General features: G+C 36.0%; 1 protein-coding gene across 11 annotated transcripts in view; it reads right to left on the minus strand.

Annotated features, from left to right (window-relative positions):
- Positions 1-21,774, minus strand: part of SLC4A10 (solute carrier family 4 member 10) — a 166,043-nt gene that overhangs the window by 105,285 nt on the left and 38,984 nt on the right. For 3 of the 11 annotated variants that reach the window (XM_054636673.2, XM_054636672.2, XM_077181505.1), the window contains exon 1: positions 8,162-8,542. The exons of 3 other annotated variants lie outside the window; for them this stretch is intronic. In XM_054636673.2, coding sequence (XP_054492648.1) covers positions 8,162-8,242 — 81 coding nt within the window. In that variant the 5' untranslated portion in view covers positions 8,243-8,542. Of the gene's footprint in view, positions 1-8,161; positions 8,546-21,774 lie in introns of those variants that run through there. 5 more of the 11 variants (XM_077181507.1, XM_077181508.1, XM_077181506.1 and 2 more) reach the window with 3 other exon arrangements.

Raw genomic sequence — 21,774 nt, forward strand, 5'->3', positions numbered from 1 at the left:
ATTGCCACGGACTGCAACAGCACACTTTAAACTGTGCATATCACAAGAGCTTTGCTCTGCTTAGAATGAGCATATTTTAAACTGCCACAGTGCAGAGAAAAATTCTGTGAGAGACGAGAAGCAACAAAAGGAACCCAGAGGAACAGAAGGATGTCTTCCTTGAATCTTTGTCTATCCTTCAAACAAAGAAGGCCCAAAGCTTTTATAAGAACACTAAAGACTGAAATGGCTTCTCCCTGTACATTCTATATTTAAACTGAAGTATTTTTTTGTAGAGGAATAAAAGAAGATAACCAAAAAAGGCAAATGTCCCCACTTCTCCTTTTAGCAGTGGATTTGACTTGCAAGGCCACTCTGGAAGCTTGATCATCCAATCTCACAAGCACTGCAACATCAAGTTTAGCTTAACTATCACTCTATCTATGCCCATTTACTATTTATCTGCTAAAAAGAGTACTGGGGGGAGAGGAGGGGAGTAGCAAGAGAGTGCTAATTAATTACTAAGTAATAGATGAGAAATTCTCCTTTTCAACAGCAAAGGATCAAGTCAATAAATCTTGTGCATAGTTCTATTAATAGATACTGCTATGATTTCCTTGACATTTTTATTTATGATTATTCTCATTCTTGTTGATTTTCCATCATCCTGAATCACAAAAGTAATGCTTATGGCAAATTATGACAAAATATTAGCAAAGATGTGATGGCATTTTTAATCTGTCAATGAGAAAAAATGAAATTCTATGTAATATTCTTACCTTGTATTTGATGTGTCTTGTATTAAACACTTTCTGAATGTTCCTACTTGCTCAGTTTCCTTCTTACTCTTATGCTGGTTTATATTTCTAGCCAGCCTAGAAGCAGTATCAAATTTGCGTATCCTTCCAACAGAATACATTTTAGTCAACAAAAGGCTGCTTATAATCCCAAATTCTACAGGTGAAACACTGTATATGGTGTGTAACATCTTATATGAAATCTCCCTTCATACCTTTGAACTGGAAACCTGCTGTTCTCTGAGAAGCATGGTGGTGTTCCCCTGTGCTCTGCTAGATCAGTGTATGTGCCTGTCCCAAATGGCAGACTGCAAACCAAGAGAGGAAGATATTTGGTGATAAACGTGCTGGGAAGGCAGGAACATCCATTATGGGAACAGCATTGGCTCCAAGGCTTAACCAATTTACTTTACAGGATCCCTGCTGCCCAGCTCTGTAAGGAAGAAGCTGCCAAAAGTGTCCAAAGCAAAAGAGCCTAAATCTTGTTTACTATGACTTAAATAAACAGAATAAAAGATTTTTCAGTTCTCTGGGAAGAGAAAGATGTCATTATTTACATTCCTAAATTAAATTAGAGAACTATAGGTGTGCATAGTGTAGCCAAGCAAAGACAGGAAAATTAAATGGAAATTAAAGTAGAAATTGATAATGACACTTCTATGAACATGAAAGGAAGCCCATGAGGGAAATAAAGTCTAAGTAATTACCAGCAAAATTTGTTTATAGCTGATGATACAGACATTACTTAAAATGTATATTTAATTCTTGTCTCTGCAATTGCAAATGATACTAAAAAGGAAACAACAGTTCTTATCTCTTGAAGGAGGCAAGAAAAGGACTCAGAGCATGTCTCACTTCTGTGCTGAGGTTTCTGTTGCTGTAGATGTTCAAGACACAAGGCAGTGCTAGTAACTACTTTTGACAGCACAAATTACATCTTTCCCTGACATCCATGGCAAATATGCGTGTTTGCATTAGAAGTTAAATGGCTGAGAAATTTCAGCACATCTGCACCCTAGAAACTAGAAAATCACTCAGGAAAGAGGAGGAGGGGAGCAGAAGGCAGACTGGGCAATAACAAAACCCAGTGAGTCACTGTGAGACATTCACTGAGCAGCAATGAGAAATTCACTCATGACTACGTGCAGAAGGACTGGTGACAGAACACTGAGATCCAGCAGAGGATCCAGTCTGCCGAAGGCAACAAAGAAACCAAGTTCCCAGAGAAAGTTCAGCTCCTTCTGGAAGACAAGAACGCCAACACAGCTTTCCATTTCCATATGGTTCACGTTTCATATGTCAGGTAAACTTCACTGGCATTATCCAGCCACTGCCATTAAATCCCGTGCCCAGGTAATCAAAAATGTCTTATTTTTGACATGTATTATTACAACCACCTCAACTGATAGTCTAAAGATAAGATCAAGTCACAGTTATCAGACACTGAGCTTCATCCTTAGTAGTCCTCACAGAGCTAGGCCTACGCTTGTCATGTGGAATCTAAGCACCCAGCAATAATCTTCAGCAGCACATAAAACCCAATAAAAAAATCACTGTATTATTATCACTGCTATGAAATTATCATTTTGTGGTTTTCGTATGTATTAGATTTTTCTATTGATCATTCAGTGAACTCCATTACAAATGTTACCTGGAAGACAACACTAAGGTAACACCAATCAATCTCAACTTTCTTATAAACTAGAAGTTGTCTGACCTTAAATTACAAGTTCTGATGTGCACAACCACTGCTTAAGACACACATATTTGTATGGAGTCTCAAATTCTTTATTCACCAAAATAGACTAGAAAAGTAAGAAAACAATGGGAAAGAAAACAGGGAAAGAGAAGGACTGCTATTTTTCAAGTTTAAAGTATTTCAGATAACCTTAGCAGGAAAAAAGAACATTAACATTTAAATATCCTTTTAAAATGAACTAAAATGTGACATCAGCTGGTATAACTGACCTACATGGTTACTTCTCAGACAGAAACTCACCTGAAGTGTAGTTCATCCCCTCGTATCATAAACTTGCTCTCCACCACACCAAGTCCTATCTCCAAAACAGAACTACACATCTAAATGGTCTTGCATAACTGGAACTCCCCTAATCAGTATAAGGACAAGGTATTTCTCTCCTTTTCCACTTGCAGGATTCAGACATAAATATGACACTGCCTTTCCCAGAAAGTTCTAATCACAGGATTGGGACATAAAACTGATACTGCTTTGGCTAGAATACTTTTAATTGCGTTAAATGTGGATACAAACCATATGGGTATGATTCCTTGCATGGATTTTAATGACTCTGCGTGCCTGCATAAAATCTTTAATAAAGAAAATTTAAACAAGTGAACTCATTATGCTAGCAGGAGAGAAACGGATGGATCTTAAATCACTGAAGGCTCCTATATAAATTTTTTGTTTCATTTAAGCAGCCTGGGGGAACAGAGGGAAGCTATTATAAAAATGAGAACAATTTTCTATACCTCAACACTCCCTCATGTTCCTTAATTCCTTTTTTTTACATCATTCAATATACCACGCTGAATATTTTTTATCAGTTAATGGCTGCTTGAGAACATTTGAGAACCCTGAGTTTACTCTGAATTTCAAGCAAAACTAGAAATTAACAAATTATTTTTGTCAAGTTGACTAAAACCACAACTCTTGAATCCCTCTAAGTCACATTTCATTTAGTTTACCTTTTTTTGAGTTTTTTGATTAGTGATATCATGCTAGTTAATATCCTTTTATTCAGTTGCTTTGAAGTTTGCTCAGCTCAAAATATTAGTCTAGCCTTTCCCTTCAGGATTTATTTCCCTGCTTATGTCAATTAGTATTGGGGGGTGTAGATTCCACATAAGACATTCCAAAACAACAGGAGGTTTCATTACTAAAATGACTGCTATGAATGAAGCAAAGCTATTTTCAAAGCTTTCCTTCCCCACAAGATTACCAATTATAATTTTCTGTGCATTCAGTCCTCATTTTTCAAGGATTTCTGTGCAAATTTTTCTGTAATTAATTGACTAGTTAACAGACAATCCAAGATTCCTTACCAGATAATGTGATTCTGTTCCTCTGCTGAGCCCTGTTGAGACATAACTGGAGAGCTCTGAGCAGGTCTGGATTCCCTTCTTACATGAGTGAAATGGACATAATGAAGTAAGCCCAGTAAAGGAACACAAAGGTCATCAAAGGAGAGGCTGAGAGCACTGGGACTGTTTCAGCCTGAAAAGAGAAGGCTCAGAGGTGTTTTATCACAATATACAACTCCCTCACTGGGGGCAATGTAGAGAAGACCTAGCCCGACTCTTGGTGCTGCCCAGTGACAGGGTAAGAGCAAATGGATACAAATGAAATATTAGAAGTATCACTTCAACATAAGAAAAAACCTGGTGACCTTAATAATAAGGGAATAGCAGCTTTTTGCCACCTTATCACCAGTCACATCTTGTGGTCTCCTTATTGGTACATACATTGTTTAAATGACCCAGGAAAGTGATTTTAGGGTCACACTGAGAACAGTATGGCAAGCACTGTGGAGTTTACGCTGTGTGAGCTGTAGTTAATATTGAGTTTATTAATGAAGCAATCTATACAAACTTACCAGAACTATGGATCAGCTTCTACTTAAAAGAAATTATACTGACAGCAAAGCCACTGGCTGCAGTAGTGTAATAGCACTCATGTTAATGGGGTTCTTCCATTAATAACATTTATTGAAAATTTAAGTAAGGCAAAACAAATATGGTCCTGCAAGGAAACAAGAAATAACTTTTATAAGACATAGTCTTTAGGAGGCTCATTATGGGATGGGAGGGTGAAAAGAGAGGCACAGGGTGGAGAAAGAGAGAGAGAGAATGAACTATGATAGTTTCTTCTCTCAAAAATGCCACTCTAAGTAATGCATATTCTCTTTTACTGCATTAATATGCTCGGCTTCCCTACTACTTCATCTTAGGTGGTTCCACCTCTACAGGAATTTTTGGGACTAAATATGACTCTATTCTAATTTTTTTAACATATTACCATAGTATAATTTGGTATTATGATTATTATTATTTGATTTATTCACATTTTCAGACTGCATCTTAGCAAAATTCCTTTGAATAATCTTTATTCAGAATGACCATGTGATGATAGTCTTGGAACACTAAATAGATTGGAACATTCTTAGAACACTCCAGTCACTGTGTAGCTATGTATTTTGTGACCATGCAGTTACCTATTTCATATTTATGCTATGTTACTTTAGTTTTACACCTTTCTGATATGCTTATAGTAAGCCTTCCCTAATTCTGGTCATTAGGCCCAATGACTTGAAACATTAATTAAAATACTGAGAAGAATTTGACCAGAGAAGAGGGTCATGTCTTAGGAAGGAGGCTTATGTACACCAAAAACACTTGAATTCTTTCAGCAAACTCTGAAAGTACTTTTTGCTTCTAATGTTTTGCAAATGTATGATCACAATCTCCCATTTGTTCCAGTGTTCTCTTTTCCTTAAAAACTGGTACTACAACCTACAAAAAAAGTCAGCACTGTGGAATCAGGACAGCAACCAGTAACAAGTAAAAGCACCACAACTGTGTATGTGCATGAGTAAGAGCATTCTTGTTTAAAGTTGGTAAATTACACAAATATTCGGCTTCTTGCCCAACTGTTCTTAAAATAGTGTTTCGCTGCAAGATCTTTATCAGAGAGTCCTGTAAATTGCAATGTTTTAAAGATAAGGAAACTCATACTCATGGATGCGTATTCGTTATGCTCAGTCAAGGGAAAAGAATTCTCTATTTAGAGAGATCCTTCCTTACACAGCATTCTTTAAATACTGACAGTACCAATCATCTTGAAGAGAAATGATACAGTTTTGAAGAAAGCACAAAAATGTCTTCCTGTTAAGTTGCTACTAACACAGTGCCCTGGATTCAATGACTCTGCTCTTGTGCAGCAAGAGCAAATATAAAATATCAGCAATCTTTCAAACTTTTCTTTTTTAGGAGGCTGGATGTGGGACTTAAACAAGTAAAAGAAGCAAAATAGTTTGTAATTTTAAGTTTTCAGATCACTTCAGTCCAATTCCATGTTCTCATGTGTCTAACTCTATCTTGCTGCAATTTCCTCTCTTACAAAACAGCTTTACTTTCTTAATATATTCTTCTGGGGTGTTACTCTCTAGCCCCTCCAAATGAACAAGGGCTTATGTCCTAATGGGACTATGTCCTTTGAGTGAAAAAACACATTCAAACTCACTTGCAATGGTCAGTTATAGTGTTGGTTCAAAACAGAATGACCTAAGCACAAACTTCCTCAAGCAAGCATTTTTCACCAATTCATTTTCCTCTGTAGATAGTTTCCATTGTCAAAAGGCTGCAATGGATGTCTACTGCACTACTGGAGATTATATCAATGATACATTCCAAAACCATCCACAGAATGCAGTTTGCAGAATTTGTGTAAGTGATGAGAGTCCAGGACAAGCACAACCTACTGCTGTAGCTTCCAGATGCAAAATTCCATGGAGATCTAATTATTTCAAATGAGCAAAGAAGCAACTTCAAAATGAAGCTAAGTCAAGATTGTAAATTGAATAAGGAAAACAAAGAAGCTGGGGAGGGTTGGTCCTATTAAAAGGTCTATAAATACTCTGCAAAGCACCAAAATACCATGAAATCAATACTTTCAGGAATTTCATTCCAATGCCAAGAAACAGAATGTACTCATTATGGCTAATACATCAAAATACTGAAAATAACTTCTAACAGATTAAAAGGATCTTGTAGCAAGAGAAAGGTATAGTTAAATCATGCCAAACTTAATCAAGCTTAAGAGCAGGGCAGTCTTTGCCCATTATTAAGAAGAATGTAAAATGAATAAAGTAGACTGTGAAACTGGAATTTATGGTCAGCACAAGTAATACAATATTTTCTACAATTATGTTTTTAATTAAAAATTAAAAGACTTTTTTACCATTGCTGCACAAACTTAAGTCTGATCTTCTGTTGCCTCCCACACACATACGGCTTCACCAAAATGTTATTAAATGAGGTGAAACCAGAATATAGTTCCAAATGCAAAATCAAATCCATGACTTACATGTTTACATTTCTAGGTGGATACATGAAAATATTTTTAAATCTTGATCACTTAATCCTGTGCTTTGTGGTCAGAAAATACCTCTCACCCCTGCCAATCTGCTGTCCAGTTATACGTGAAAATTGCTGCTCCACAGGGTAAAGCAAGAGACAGAAAATTGCCACTACTTTCAGGCTTCAGCTGAGCTTTTAAAACACACGGTCAAACATGTTGCCATGGAAATGTTCTGCAAATATATGTAGAATTTCTTAAGATGGAGTCGAATATCCCTTTTTAAAATAAATTTCTCCTACAATTTTAAATATAATTGCTCTATGATGTATTCAAGGGAATACATCAGCCATTACCTAACGTTTATAACACCTAAAGTGCTAACAGTATCTCCAAATCTCTTCTGTGTTCCATATATGAAATTAGGCCACTATCTTCCTATGTAAAATACCCATATATCTGCTTTCTTTTATGTACTCTGACTTTCCTATACATCATCACAACACATTAGCAGATCCACAAGTATTACCCTTGCAATAAAGTTGACAGCAGTTACCAAAAAAAAAAAAAAAAAACAAACAAAAAAAGACACATGCTTCAATAAAATTATTCTGGTTTTTAATAACATTCTAAATTTTTAAGATATTAATCTTCTCTTCTACAACCCATTAGCATTAGTATGCGTCACTGAGTGTAATAATTAAAAAGAGGACAGTTATCTTGCCAAACTTTCACTGTTATGTTCCATGAGCTATTTTTGAAACTGATTTGAAATGAAGCAAAAAGAAAAAGAATCTACTGCTGCAAAATGAAGCAAGATCTGTGCCTGCAGAATAGCCCTGTCCTGTTACACAATGTGATACGTTGTTTTAAATAATCTGGCACTGTAGGTAAACAGTTGCCTTATACTGCATTTCATATGACAAACAAACACAATCACAATAGCTTTTGTGTGTCATGCAAAGATAAAGCAAAATAAAAATGCAATACAATCTTGTCATTTTACATTACAGCAAAGGGATAACCTTTCACCATTAATTAGTTAAAAGAAAACATATTCTCAATAAAACAGGCTGAAAATATATAGAGAATAATCTTCCAGTTTTCAAATATAAATGAGCACATTAGAATTCCAACATATACGTTGCTCTGCTTATGTAAACAGTCTACCCTATAAATCCTGTAGCAAATCCAACATGAAGCAATTACACAGACAAAGAGATTGCAAATGACCTAAAACTGTAAAACAAACCCTGTGTTAGAAATATTTGTATAAATCATGAGGTCATACCTGATGACTTAGGGACTGTAATGTCTCACCGGTTCCAAGCTGCATGACCTTTCTATTTCCAGAGACCCCCAAAAATTGCATTTCCTGTCTTATCAAAGTACATCACAGACCTATCTATCTTTCAAAATCTTCTGGGCTAGTGAAGAAAGCATTAACAGCCATTCTGTCCATCAGTAAGTGCTGGAGTCATTACCCTCAAGATATCAGATCTTAAATATAGTTTCCTCGGTGCGATTACAGACATCCAGCAGTCGAGGCGGCTGACACAGCTATATCACTGATGCTGCTAATGCCATCTGAAAACAGTAAGCTTACTGCTTAAAGCAATCCTGCAGCGTCCAAACAGAACAAGCCACATCCTTCAACTCCTCACTCGCGTTTTTTATAAAACCTAGCACTGTCATTATAGATTTTGTTTTCATCTCTGGTCAGCTAAAGGAGAAATTAGATATTATGTAACCAGCTTTGCATTAACAAAAGAAAAACGGCAGATGAAGCGACATATCGAGGTTATCAGATTTTGCTTGCATGACCACTCCTCAGCAAGCACAGTCACCATTCACAAGAAGCATCACAATCCGATCTAAAGGAAAATCACCAGAAATAAATTATAAACAACTCACAGGCAGCAAGGTATCTTAATTCCTCTGTGATACTGAAGCAGCTATTTTTACGAAGCCTTGTGAATCCTAGTCCCTAATAAAATAAAAGCATCACTTCCCTAGTATTTTAGTGTCTATTTTTAATAAATTGCATGATCACTGCATTGTTTCCATTACTCCCTGCTAGCAGCCAGAAAACAGCATGACTTGAAAATGTGCCAGTGTTATGACAGCAAAAATGTGGTTTGATATCAAACAAAACAATCATGCATGAATTTCTTCTGATAAGAGAGACCTTTCAAGCAAACAATGTACAGTAACCTCCTTAATAATTTTAAAATTATTAGGGCTATGAAGTAATAACTGAACTTTTTTATTAAAACATATGTTTTACACAAAGTGAAATTTCCTAGTGGAATTTATTATTATAAACCATTATTTATATTTGCTATTGCTGGTATTATGGCAGCAAACACACAAATAAACAAACAAAAAAAATTTCACAGACCTAAGATGAAACAGTGCCACCAAACTGGTAAAAGTATCATTTTGCAATTTCTCTGAATTCCAGACCCATAGAACAATTATGTGTGTTCACTTAGTGAGATACTAATTTCGAGGCATTCAGTTCATCTACTTAAACACACAGGAATTTTCTGTCAAGACATATTGAAACACTTTGCTACTAATTGAATTTTACTGACAAATAAAACTTGTAAGAAAAAACTCTACCCTAATTTAACTTCAGCTTGCTTCAAGTGTTATTCAAATTAATTTGGATGTCCTTCTTTACTTTAAAATATAAGCAGAAGCTGAAAGTAGAAGCAAGTACTTCCAAATTAATTCACCCAGATCCTATCCTGTTAAACATTATTATTATACAGTTGTAGTAATCTGTCCTTTGTGTAACTGAAGAGTTAATCAAATTTAGTTTACAGTAATTCACATTATGGCACTGATAAAAGCAAACTGGTCTCATCCATTAATACCATATATTTCCCTTTAGAGGGAGAAGCTACCTGCTACCATTTTTAACTGGTTCCACTTTATCCAGTGTGCAACTGCCTCAACATAAGGATGCTACATTTCCAGGGAAAGGGAACTGTCTGCCACACACTGGTATAGGGTCTCCAGTGAAGTGTCCAGCAGCCTGGCAGAGCCAGTCAGTGAAGCTTTGAAGTGCAGCAGAGAACCAGATAAGGCCCAAGTTGATGCTGCTTTTTATATTCTCTGAGAGTTAATCCTGATGTCCAACAACCTGACACTGTCTTTTTACTGCTGCTGGCAGTGGCAGTCAGGGAGCCACTTCTCAACATTGGGAATGCTCTCAAAAGCTGCCACTTTTCAACTTGCTCCAGATTAACTCAGTAACTCATTCTCAAACCAGAAAATATTACTAAATCTACACACACAAAAATAAGTGCATATGCCCAAGAAGAGAAAAGGCCCTTCAAAAAACAAACAAGAGCAATTTAGCAATGAAAGGAGAAAACAGCTTTCCCAGCACCAGTATGGAATAGGAATACCCCCAACAGTAATATTCTTATTTCCAAGGGTAATTTACAAAAATAATGATACACCAGCACTATATATTAAGTTACTTTTTCCTGTACAAACTGTGAGCTCTGAATTCATTCTGTCCAGTATCTACTCACAACTATGTAAGGGAGTACAACCCCACATCTCTAAGTTGCCACTTCCAAGTCCCCAAAAGCTGCTTGCTGGGATACAAAGGCCAGTAAGATGGTAAGAAGTGATATAAAAATGTAGGTTGCCAAGCAACCTTTCATAAATATTATGCAGGTTCTCCCTGTGCAAATTTTGTACTGCATGATGATCCCCACTCAGAGAGTGAAAAACACGCAGCCAGGGGCTCTCCCCACAGCTGTCAAATGCATCACTGCAGAGTTTCTGCCCACAAAGAGTACATGGTCTCTCCTCCAGCTGGACACATGAAGAATTCAAGAACTAGCAAAACACAAGGTAAAAGACTATTTTCCTGAATTTGGTTATGATCTCAGTATAAATTATAAATGCACTCAGAAATATAATATTATTTCTTTGTGCACATTATCCCAGCTAATGGAATACTTTCATTTAACTTATTCCATGCTTTTCCTCATGTCAATACCATTACCTTTTTGCAAAAGTGAAAATTTTAACATTTCATTAACAATGTTAAAGCAGAGGGAGGGTAGAAATACAGTAACATTTTAAAAAATATAGATACTTATTCTGAGATGTTAAATCAAAAGTCTTGTAACCCATCCCCTTTAGATTATCAACAAGTACCACATTATGTCATACAAAAAATTACACACAAATATAGTTTGGTTTTATTTAATTCTTCTTCACAGGACAAAAAGAAAGAAAATTCATTTCTTGTCAATTATGCAAGGTGAGATAATGGTCACTTTGAATTCACCACAAATCAGTTTCTTATCAAATAGAGCTGACCTAAGCAGTGAGGGAGCAAGCAACAGAAGCTCTGTCACTCAGCTTTTTAAATTAAGTGTAAGCTGTGTTTGCTAGTACTAATGATCATGATAAAGAACATTTGAAATTAGTGCAAGGTATTGGAGACTGTGAAAGGTGAAATTACGTAGTGCTGCACCAAAAGAGCTAGAAGAACAATACAAATGCATATTTCTCAGCAGTAATTTGAGGGATCAGTTTTACTACATATTTTTATACATTACCAGAACATAGGATGAATTATAGCTGAAAAATCATAGTTCAGAAATTTCTGATATGGGAAAGCACTGCTAATATATATGAAGACTGGAACAGTACCAGGAAGACATGGATTACATATAGGACCACAAGAATAAAACTGAGGTAAAATTTAACAGTGCAAAATGAAAATATGTGAACTTGATGATTATTAAGTTTCTGCTGAAAATTGAGACCTCAGCAGTTGAAAATTACAGTGGATGAAATTTTGGGTACAAAGTAGATCACAAATAATTATGAGCTATCAAAATGATGTCCCTATGGAAATGAAAAGAAATTTTTAATTTATCAGGTAATATATTTCTAGTACAGAGATATCAACATTAATGCAAAAATAAATTATATTAAAAATCTATTGTTCTTGATTTTGATGATCTATTGTCTGGAAGAGAAAGATTTCCACAATGGTCATGGAAAATTTGAGAAGAAACTGAAAACATTTGCTTTGTTTAGCTTAACACACCAAAGACTAAAAGAGAGATCTGCATAGGTGTGTCAAGAAAGAAGTGCCAAGGAAAAAGAAACTCAAGTACGAATTTGTAACAAGCACAAATCCATACTACGGCATCAATAATTTCAGGTGGTTTAACTATCAGAGGCTGGAGCCCTGAAAAGTGGAGGAAATTAGAAAACACACAAAATTGTATCTTGCACACCTCTATTTCTAAAAGATATGAAAACACTGACAAATGAAAAATGCAGAAATTTAAGTTACAGCAGAATTGGTATCAAGGACAGGACCTAAAGGAAAATGCATAGATTGCAAAGAGACTCAACACTAATTGGCTTAGAAACCTGAATTTTAAAAAAAATACATGATAACAGTTGGTTTCTCATGTACTAAAGACACCAAACTTTCATCTCGATACATAGAATGGTATTAACAATATAAAAAGCTCAGCAATTTCTCTTAACCAAAATAAATTTAAAAATCCAAGTTTTAGCTGATTGCTCAGATCAGGTTAAAATTTTATCTTTGTAGCTGAGTGGAGTAAGCTGAAAAGTAATTAATGATAGCCATTCTCCTTTAATCCTGATGAGAGGACTATTTCTATTGCTTTCTTTAGTCTATGTATGTCTCTCTTACTCAATTTTCCCATTATATTACTGGGGTTTGGATAAAGTATTAATATCCTTCTTTAGGGAAAAAGGAAGATCATTAGGAAATTGAAGTTTATTTTTATTAACTCAGTTTAAACTTGCTTTATTTTACGGGCATCTCAAATGAGATACTGTCCAAAGACTCTCCTGGGATTATGTCAGCAGGCATTATATAAGTCAAATCAGCTCATCTGTGGACAGCCATGACTGTGGTTAAAGAAAACTCAAAATATTTATAAAACAAAATAAGAAACAAGTAGAGGCAGACCTGAACCGTGGATACATAGTCAAAATTTGCAAATTAACTGCCTGGTTCCAAAGCTGCCTAGCAGATAATGCAGCTGTATTAAAACCTGCCTTCCCAAATATCCCACTGGTAGTGTGGCTGAATCCTAAATTTAAAACCCAAGCCTGTACCTCTGGCCAGTCCCTGATGATCCAGATCACTACAGTACGTATTATTGACAAATTAGAATAAATTTATAAAAAACAGCCTCAAACCAAGATTTCTTTCCAACATTTTACCTTCAAAAACTATTTTAAAATGTCTGGCATCCCATTTCCCAGAAGATAATGTAGGAGAAGGCTGACATCTCCTTTCTCTCAGACTGCTGAGGAGCAATCTTATAATGTATATAACAGATGGTTGCTTACACTTGTACTTGGAAAAATACAGAAAATAAAGAATACAAATCTCAAAGCTTGCAATCATACATTTATTTTCTAAGCAAAATTATATTTATATAAATCGTGTATTCTAGAAAATTATCTGTAAAATTAGACTGAAATGGCCAATTTTAAATGTGTGAATAGAAGGTGAATAGGTTCTATCTAAAATAACCATACCTTCCTTTTCTGACTAAAAAGAAAGCAAAGCTTTCCACGTTTTTAAGCATCTCACCAGTGTGGTAACTCGTGCCATAGCCTGGGAAAACCTTTCTACTTTTATTAACTGACTAAGACATGGCTGACCAAGGGCTCAACTTGCAACAACTGGGGATGTTGATTACAGGAATTGATTATAGGAAAACACTTTCCCTTCCTCAAAAAGGTGATGATGGAATTTGGACTCAATGTTATATAGCACAAGAGAAATTTACTTTCCTGGTAATAAAGAAATACCAATTTAATTAAACATCCTGGAACTCATTAGCAAAGCAAGTTCTAACAGCCTTCCCACAGAAGGAGCAGCAGGAGAGGCGATGTTGCTCTGGGTTGATGTTGCCCGTCTCCCAGATATTACACAATACTGAAGTTGCAGCCTAGTTACATTACACACCTCATATGTTTGTTTCTTTTGATCCTTTTTCATCTCCCCTTGTGCCTGAAGAGGAAGAAAAACTCCTTTTCCATAAGAAAAATTTGTCAGCTCACTAATCCTAGATCCTTATCTGCCTCAGAATAGATCTGACTTTTCTAAATATTTTGCATTAAAAAGTTCTCTTTCAAAGAAGAGAAATGTTAAATTTTGACATATGATTACCATTATCCTCTCTGCTAGCAGAAAATGATGGCAAAATGCCAACTTGCTTGTCTGCTACAGATAAGACATTTCCAAGCTTCCATCCTTCCCTTCAGAGAAAACAGAAGGGGAAGACCAGCCAGGAGAAAGCCTACCCTGTCAGCTGATCCTCTAAGAAATAAAATTAATATTCTCCTAGAAGAAATCATTTTCCTCCGAGCCTGAGGTAAATGATATGCCTTACCATATGTTATGATGGTCCTTTCAAGAATGACAAATTTGATGAATTTTTCCTGGATGGTCTTTCTCTCATCCAATCTCTTCTCATCACCTCCAGCTTCTGCTGCAGGCAAACTCTCAAGAGGCATAAATCAGCATAGCATCACCAAATTATATAACTTCTATCCCCTGGGGATTTAGCCCCTTCTATTTTAGACTTAGCAAAAAGAAAAGTGCCTGTGCATTCTTCAATAATCTTTTTGACCTGTGTAGAGCTTGAGAGAATTACCCTGACACACTGCTGAGCCATGGCAGCAGTACACCCATCATGAGCAGACAACCCAGACATTTTTTAAAGGAAGAGCTCTATAAAGGTTATGTCCAACTACAACATATTCAGAACTAGCTCTAAATCAGAAAAAAAACTTTGCTTCAGTTCAGACAAAGGGGGGAAAGGCACGGAACAGGTTCAGTCTAGTTTCTTCACTGTTTAAAAAAATATTGGCATAATCTGAATACAAACTCAGCTTTGCACTACTCATTAGTTCACCTATACTTCTAGGCAATCAAAATGTCTGAATATCTCTGCCAAACCCCAGATACCAGATTATTTGCACATCATTTTTACATCATGCTCCTTTGAAAGTTTTACTTTTATCAATAAAATATAGACACAAATACAGATATTTTAAAAACTCGTCTATCAACGCACAGATTTCAGAAATTCTCATTTGCTGTAAGGTATACTGATTCTGAAGAGAATGACAATAAACAAAGATTGATTTTAGACAATATTCCTCAATCAAAGCTCATCCAAAAAGAAAATTGCTGAATATATCAGTTAGCACCAAAATTTCCAGGCTGTTTTTAAATGTTTATTTCAGCCATGTGAAACAAGTGGGTTTGTATGTTTAAATATTGGAGCACAAACCTAATATTGTTCCTATGCAAAATACCCTCTGGAATCTTAAAAGACTAATGTGGGATAAGAATTGCAAGGATTGGGAGGCAAGGTCACTGCTTTGAAAGAAGGCAATGGGAGAAAGGAGCTACTACTAGAGTATAATTTAGGATTAGGTTAGCTTTGACAGAAAGCCATACAACAGGAAATTGCAAGACAGTAAAAAATGCTTTATGAATTCAATTTATCACAAAAATATGTCATTTGTCAGAAAGATTAGTACCTAATTTTATCACACTTATAGCTACCAAAAAAAAGTTAACGAGTAGTTTATTCCAAAATCAATTCTAAAATGTGATCTCTGACACAAACATTTGCTTTCTCACAAAGTTAACCAAGGATTTCACATGGAGATTAAACAAGCTAAGATTAACTGCACCTGATCTATTTTGCCATCTTTTCTCTGTGAGGGGACACAGAAAAGCTGTTCAAGCAGCACCCACGTCACTAAGAGCTAAACTTCTTATTTATGATGGTGCAAGGTGAGGCATCCACAGCCTAAACAGGCACTGGGCTGGGGGCAGCCTCCTCTGGTTTATGTAAGAATAATGAAAGGAGAGAAGAAAGAACAGCCCCCCCCAAAACTAGAAGCAGGGCATAAAGCTGGTGTTGGGATATTCTGGAATAAATTATGAAATAAGAGACACGGACTATCTAAACAAGACAAATCCATATATGTATTTGGATTAAAATGGGAGAAAAGGTATAATTTCCAGGGACAATTCGAAATGTTTTAAATTGCCCATATGGGGTTTTCTGAATATTTAAAACCAAATTTTATGCTCAATAGCGCAAGGACAGCGATAAAAACGTTAAGACCTCAAGGAAAAAAAAAAGCCAATGATTGCTTCAAAGATAGAAAACTGGGACAAAATGGTCATTGGAAACTACAGAGTCTCCCACAGGAGCTTAAAAAGTCAGACATTGCCTGCTTTTCTATTTAAACTGCCTTTCAGCTACCTACTTAGGTAGAAGATACTTGCAAAAGTGTAAAGGTATAGAGGACAATGAAAGATAAAAGAATACTAAAATGAAGAATATGTAAAACTTAGATGCATTCCCATCATGGAGACTTTCCTGGTTTTGAAGGGAGTTGGTACTTTCATAACTGCTTGTGTTATGATGATAAACAGCAGCTAAAACAAAGCAAAAAGGTCCACTCCTATGAATAGCAGTCATTTTCCTTCCAGTGCATACATATACACCATACAGACAGACATGAGGAAAGCCTATCACTTGTCATCCTAAACTATCACATGAACCTGGACAGCATAAAAGATTTTTTGTGCATTACACACAAAAATAGAGCTAGAGAGCCCAAAACCTAAATGATCAGATCTATCATGACTAAATATCCCCAGGCTAATAAACCTTCCCTTTTGTCCTGAAAGAGAAAGCCAGCAGCAGCCAATTTCACCTTTTTCCTCTCTCTCCATCAGGAAGAAAAACAGTGCTGGGACCAGCTCCCCAGAGGGTGAGGATGGCAGACACAAGGTTGGGTCCCAACTTAGACAATTCTCTCCTGCCCTCACCTGCTCCCCATGAACATCAGTGGAACCACCACACATCCACCACCAGTACAGCCCTATTTCAGGCCTTCCTGCTCTCTTGAAGTCTTACCATTTTCAAAGTTGATGAGAAAAAAAGTCAGATGAGTCTGGAAGCAAATCCAAGGCTAGGTGAGAAAGAAAATCTCTCCTATTCAACACCCCTTCTTAGGATTCTTCTTAAATTACAACTGTGAGCCATTTCCACTGAAATTTTAGAGAAAAGGGTAATTATAAAGCAAGGGCATTCTCCTCACAAAACAGCTGCCCAGCAGTCTCCTCCTCAGAAGCTACATGGCTTCAGCCTGTGCTATCTCCAGTGTCCTGAAAGACACCACATATGTTCTTGAACTAAGACCTGATCACTGGGTTCTCAGACCAGACTCAGAAACAAAATGAAGGCCTGGAGAAACACTGAAGTATTTCTAAAAAGATTCAGAAAAAAATGTTTACAAATTTGACCCAAAAATGTTGTGCTGCTTCGTCTTTGTAGAAGAAATTTGACATTTAATACCATGAAATTCATGATACAATATTGTTAAAAACTGACTTTGAAATATGTCACCTATAGAACAGTCTCACACAGGAAACAGTGCTACCTTTGCTATGGTGCTTTCAAAACTCAGCTGGATGAAATGCTGTAAATCTCCTACACAGATTCACTTTCTGTTATCAATGCACTAAAAAATTCTACTTAGCATCACACTTCATGGCTTGTTTAGCTGCACCATGCCATACACTGAAGTCACAAGTACCAGATAACTTAAATACCTCATATGAATATAAGACCACATCCTTGCAACTGAGCATATTTTGTGATTCTGTGATCCCTGTAAATGACACCAACCCGGACAACTCTTAAAGTTATTTTGGTCCATGGGTTGGCTTAAGATGAAGAGTCTTTTAAGTAAAAAGAATAAATGTAGTTTACTATGAAAAAACTTGTAGGAAACTGATACAAGTTTTAACTGCCAGCTGCTTGCAATTTTTTAATGAGGTAACACCACAGAGACATCATTTGCAGTAGCACTGGAATTGCAATTGTCAAGCTTGATTTCAGTTTACATTCTAATGGATGACCTCCAAGTCTTGTATTCCCTTCTACTTTTATTACGCAAAAACAAAAGGTAATGAAATGTTACAGAACATATTCATTAATTTGAAGAATTTTCAGATAAATTACTAAAAGTTAGGATTTTCTGAAGTGAAGCAGAAGATATTTTAAAAATACATTAAAATTTCAGTTGGTTTTAAATAACTGGAATTCTGACTTCATTAAGTACATGTAAGGAATAATATTTTTGTTCGTTCCCCAAAACCTGTTTTTCAGTTAGTTCTTTACTACCTTTCAATGTAATATATTACAACAAAAAAATCCACCTCAGATATAATCCAAGAACAATTTATTATTGTTATTTCTATAATAACATATGTATTATTTCAATAGTCTGGCTATTCTCAAGTTCATATATAGTACTTACTTTTTATAGTATTATCATTATACAGAATGATTCACTTCAAGTCACCAACCCAATTTTTGTCTTCAAGGATGAATTCTACAGTTTAACATGTTTTGTTGTGTGCCAGCTTAAAGGAGAATAGTATGCAAAAGGAGAACCATGAAAAGAATAATTCAAATGTGGCACCTGACACACTACTAGTAAAAGTTTTGAATATTTCAACTATCTACAATGTTTTGCTATGGCTGGCCAGAGGCAATGTAAATCTTAAATGCAGCCTTCTTCCTACACAACAAAGAAAACAAACTTCCTTTGAAAACAAACATGTGGCAGTCAGCACCCACTTAGTAACAAGGTGAACAGAGAGTTCTATCCATTATTTCATCAATTCTTCCCATCACTAAAGCTCTTATTCATACAACATACAAAAACCAAGTTTACCATAACTCACTTTAAATATTACAGCTGTAACATGAATCACTATAAATAACTCATCCAAGAAATTAATTAGCAACAAAAGATTTAAAAATTCGCTCAATGATAACAGGAGAAGTACTTAAATGCAATAGAAATAATTCATACTAATTTAAAAGACAGTACTAAGCATTATAAGCCAAGAAAAGCAGTTCAGACCATGTCATAAAAAGAAAATTCTCATAAATGTTTCATTTTTTTTAAATTACTTTCTTACCTCACTTAGCCTCCAGCAGTCGATAGACCATAGGCTTATCTATAGCCTATTCTAACTTCAGAAACTACTCAATCACTTGACAAGGAAAACAAAACTAGGAAAGCAAGGGAAACCAAATCAGAGCTTGAATTTAAGTTACTATTGTATCTGGGCCTGTTGCCTCTTTCTCACCTTGAAAACAAAACATATCTGCCACGATCAGGAAAAACAGAATTAGTCTAACTAGAATAAAAGAGTTCTCTACTCAAACAGATGCTCCATTTACGCACTTTATTACCTCTCCCAAAAATACAATGACTAACACCACACTGTAAGTAAAATTCTGAACCTGTAATTCCCAGCACCTTCATAATCCATTCCAAGAAAAATGCATTTTTCTTTCCCTCACTCACGCTCTCAAGCCACTCTACCAAGTTGACATTCCTACATCTAAGCCTATTTTCCAGGTCATCAGTGTGACCTTGTGCAAAGCCTTGCAGCCAGTGGGATTTATAGCTGGATGGCATTATGCCCACATGGAAACTTAAACTGTCTATTATTTTTGTACTGGTGAGGTAAGCAAAGACTTTGGGTTTTCTAAAAAGAAGCTTTTGACAATATTAATCTTTGTAAAAACATCTTCATGCATGTCAATCACAGAGGAAGGTGTGGAGCACTGGGCACTCCACCCAGATGGTGCACAAGGCAATGCCAAAGGCTGACCACCAGCCTCTCCCATACTCAGGAAGCCAAAGATTCTCATATGCTACCAAAGCACAACAGGTCATGCAGGTCACAGAAAACACTTTGAAAACACTTGATTGCAAGAGAAAGGTTGATCTCCACTCAACTTGACCTCTTCTGCAGGTCCATAATTTTTCTTATATGTAACTGCATTTCTCTTAACCCAAGACATAACGAAGTTAGGGCAGCTATCACAAGTATTAAAACAGCAGGATCTTGGTAAAACTGATTTTTCAAACAATTTAAGAAATTAGAATTCAACCATTATCTTCCTGATTTTAATAGCCCAAGTGCAAGGTTTTTCTTAAGAAATACATCTATTTTATTTTATACTAATTCTCATCATCAACATTAGCAGGAATAGTAGTATTTAGCACTTCTGATTTGAACCAGGGCTACCAGCAAGGCAGTGAAAGGAAGTGGAAGGTGCAAAAAGCAGAAGTCAGAGCCAAGGATCTCTTTTTCTTTGTTCCAGCTGGGAACCCAGGCTGAGGGCTACCTGGCATCAGCAAGGTTCTGATATCTGTTCAGGTTCATCCTTTCTTTTCTCCCCAAGCAGAGCTCTCACAGGGGGCTCCTGCTGCTCCTTTTCCAGCAGAGCCCCCACATCCAGCACTGTGGCTGCACCCAGTCTGTCAAAGTAGTCCGTACACTAAAATACTAAATATAGAGTGCATTAATAATTCATACAGCCCAGTCTGACACATTAGATTGTATGTCACAATTATCCTAAAGGTAAAAAATGTTGAGTTTTACATAAAATTCATTAAATGTAGTGAGCTAATTAATGTTAATTAGGTAATAGACAAAAAGAACTTAGTATGTGGTAGAGACTGGTCAATTTTAATACAGTGTGTATTGTACTGCATTAATACCTTGGCTGTAATTTTATGCTTAATGAGCAAAAGGAAAAGCTGATTATTCAGAAAGCAGAAAAAAAAAATCACATGTGTTATGTGTTGGAAAAATAGCCTCAGGTGACAGAGGAAATACGTACCAAAGGAATTGGCACTCTAACAAAGAAAGTATCATTTCAAAACTCATAAACAACATGCTGTCACTGGGAATTTTACATAATCAGATTCTAGGAAGCAATACTTAATTGCTGATGTTAATAAAAAGACAAAAATCTGATTTTATTTGCAAAAGTTATCTGTTCTCCCTGTACAGTGTAAACATTTTCCCCAGTTTTTCTTAGATTCACATTTGGTTTGTGGTAATTCAGAGTAAGGCTTTCATATCAAATGCTCTAGCTAGGAGAAAAAAAATTAGAAGCAAGAATTTATTGATTAAATTCCTACTCACACCAGGCAAATGTTGGTGGGAAATATAAATGCATATGTCTGGCACTGAAAAAAAATGCCCATGTAATGCTCTACATGCAATTAAAAAATACTCTGGGCTTATGTTAAAACATTTTTTTTCTCATTCCATATCTTATTTCCCTACTTTCCACTAGATTTGAAAAGGCTTAATCAAACCTAGAAAGCCTCTTGAAGTATGTTACTGGAAAGAAAAAAAATCCAGTTAGTGCTCTCAGTAAAACAAAGGCCTATACTGTCTTCAGAAGATGAGTGGAATAATGACAGTAACAAAGAGGACAGATGTTGGTGATCTCAAACTACTCAGGATAAAAGCAAAGTACTTAAGTTCTTTCTTAAGCTTAGCAGCATACATTTTGGATATCATTAGGCAGTCATTAAAAAGTGAATCCTAGTATAAAAGACTAAGAAAGACAGATTGAGAAAAAGCTCACAATGAAATTTGGAGAGAACTTAGATAAAAAGCAAGTCTTAAGCTAAAACAAAAAACGCACCACACACGAGCTTATGAACTGAAAAAAAATTCAGAAAGATCAGCAGCCACCTGGCCTAGAGGCCACTCTGTTTGGGTTTTCTAATATTAAAGTTTCATTTAGGGATAAAATTCTGCTGTGAGACATATCAGTCTTCACAGGGCCAAGAAACTTGAGGTCTCACCAGAGCCCAACAGCAGCCAGAGCCTGAGCTCTGGTGCTGTTCTCACATCTGTCCACTCTCCTTCCTCCACTCTCTGAAAAAACATGTCCAATGCCAGAAAGACAGAGACAGCCACTGCTCTGTTTTCTAAAAATG

The sequence above is a fragment of the Agelaius phoeniceus genome, chromosome 7 (assembly GCF_051311805.1).
Source record: "Agelaius phoeniceus isolate bAgePho1 chromosome 7, bAgePho1.hap1, whole genome shotgun sequence".
Lineage (NCBI taxonomy): Eukaryota > Metazoa > Chordata > Aves > Passeriformes > Icteridae > Agelaius > Agelaius phoeniceus.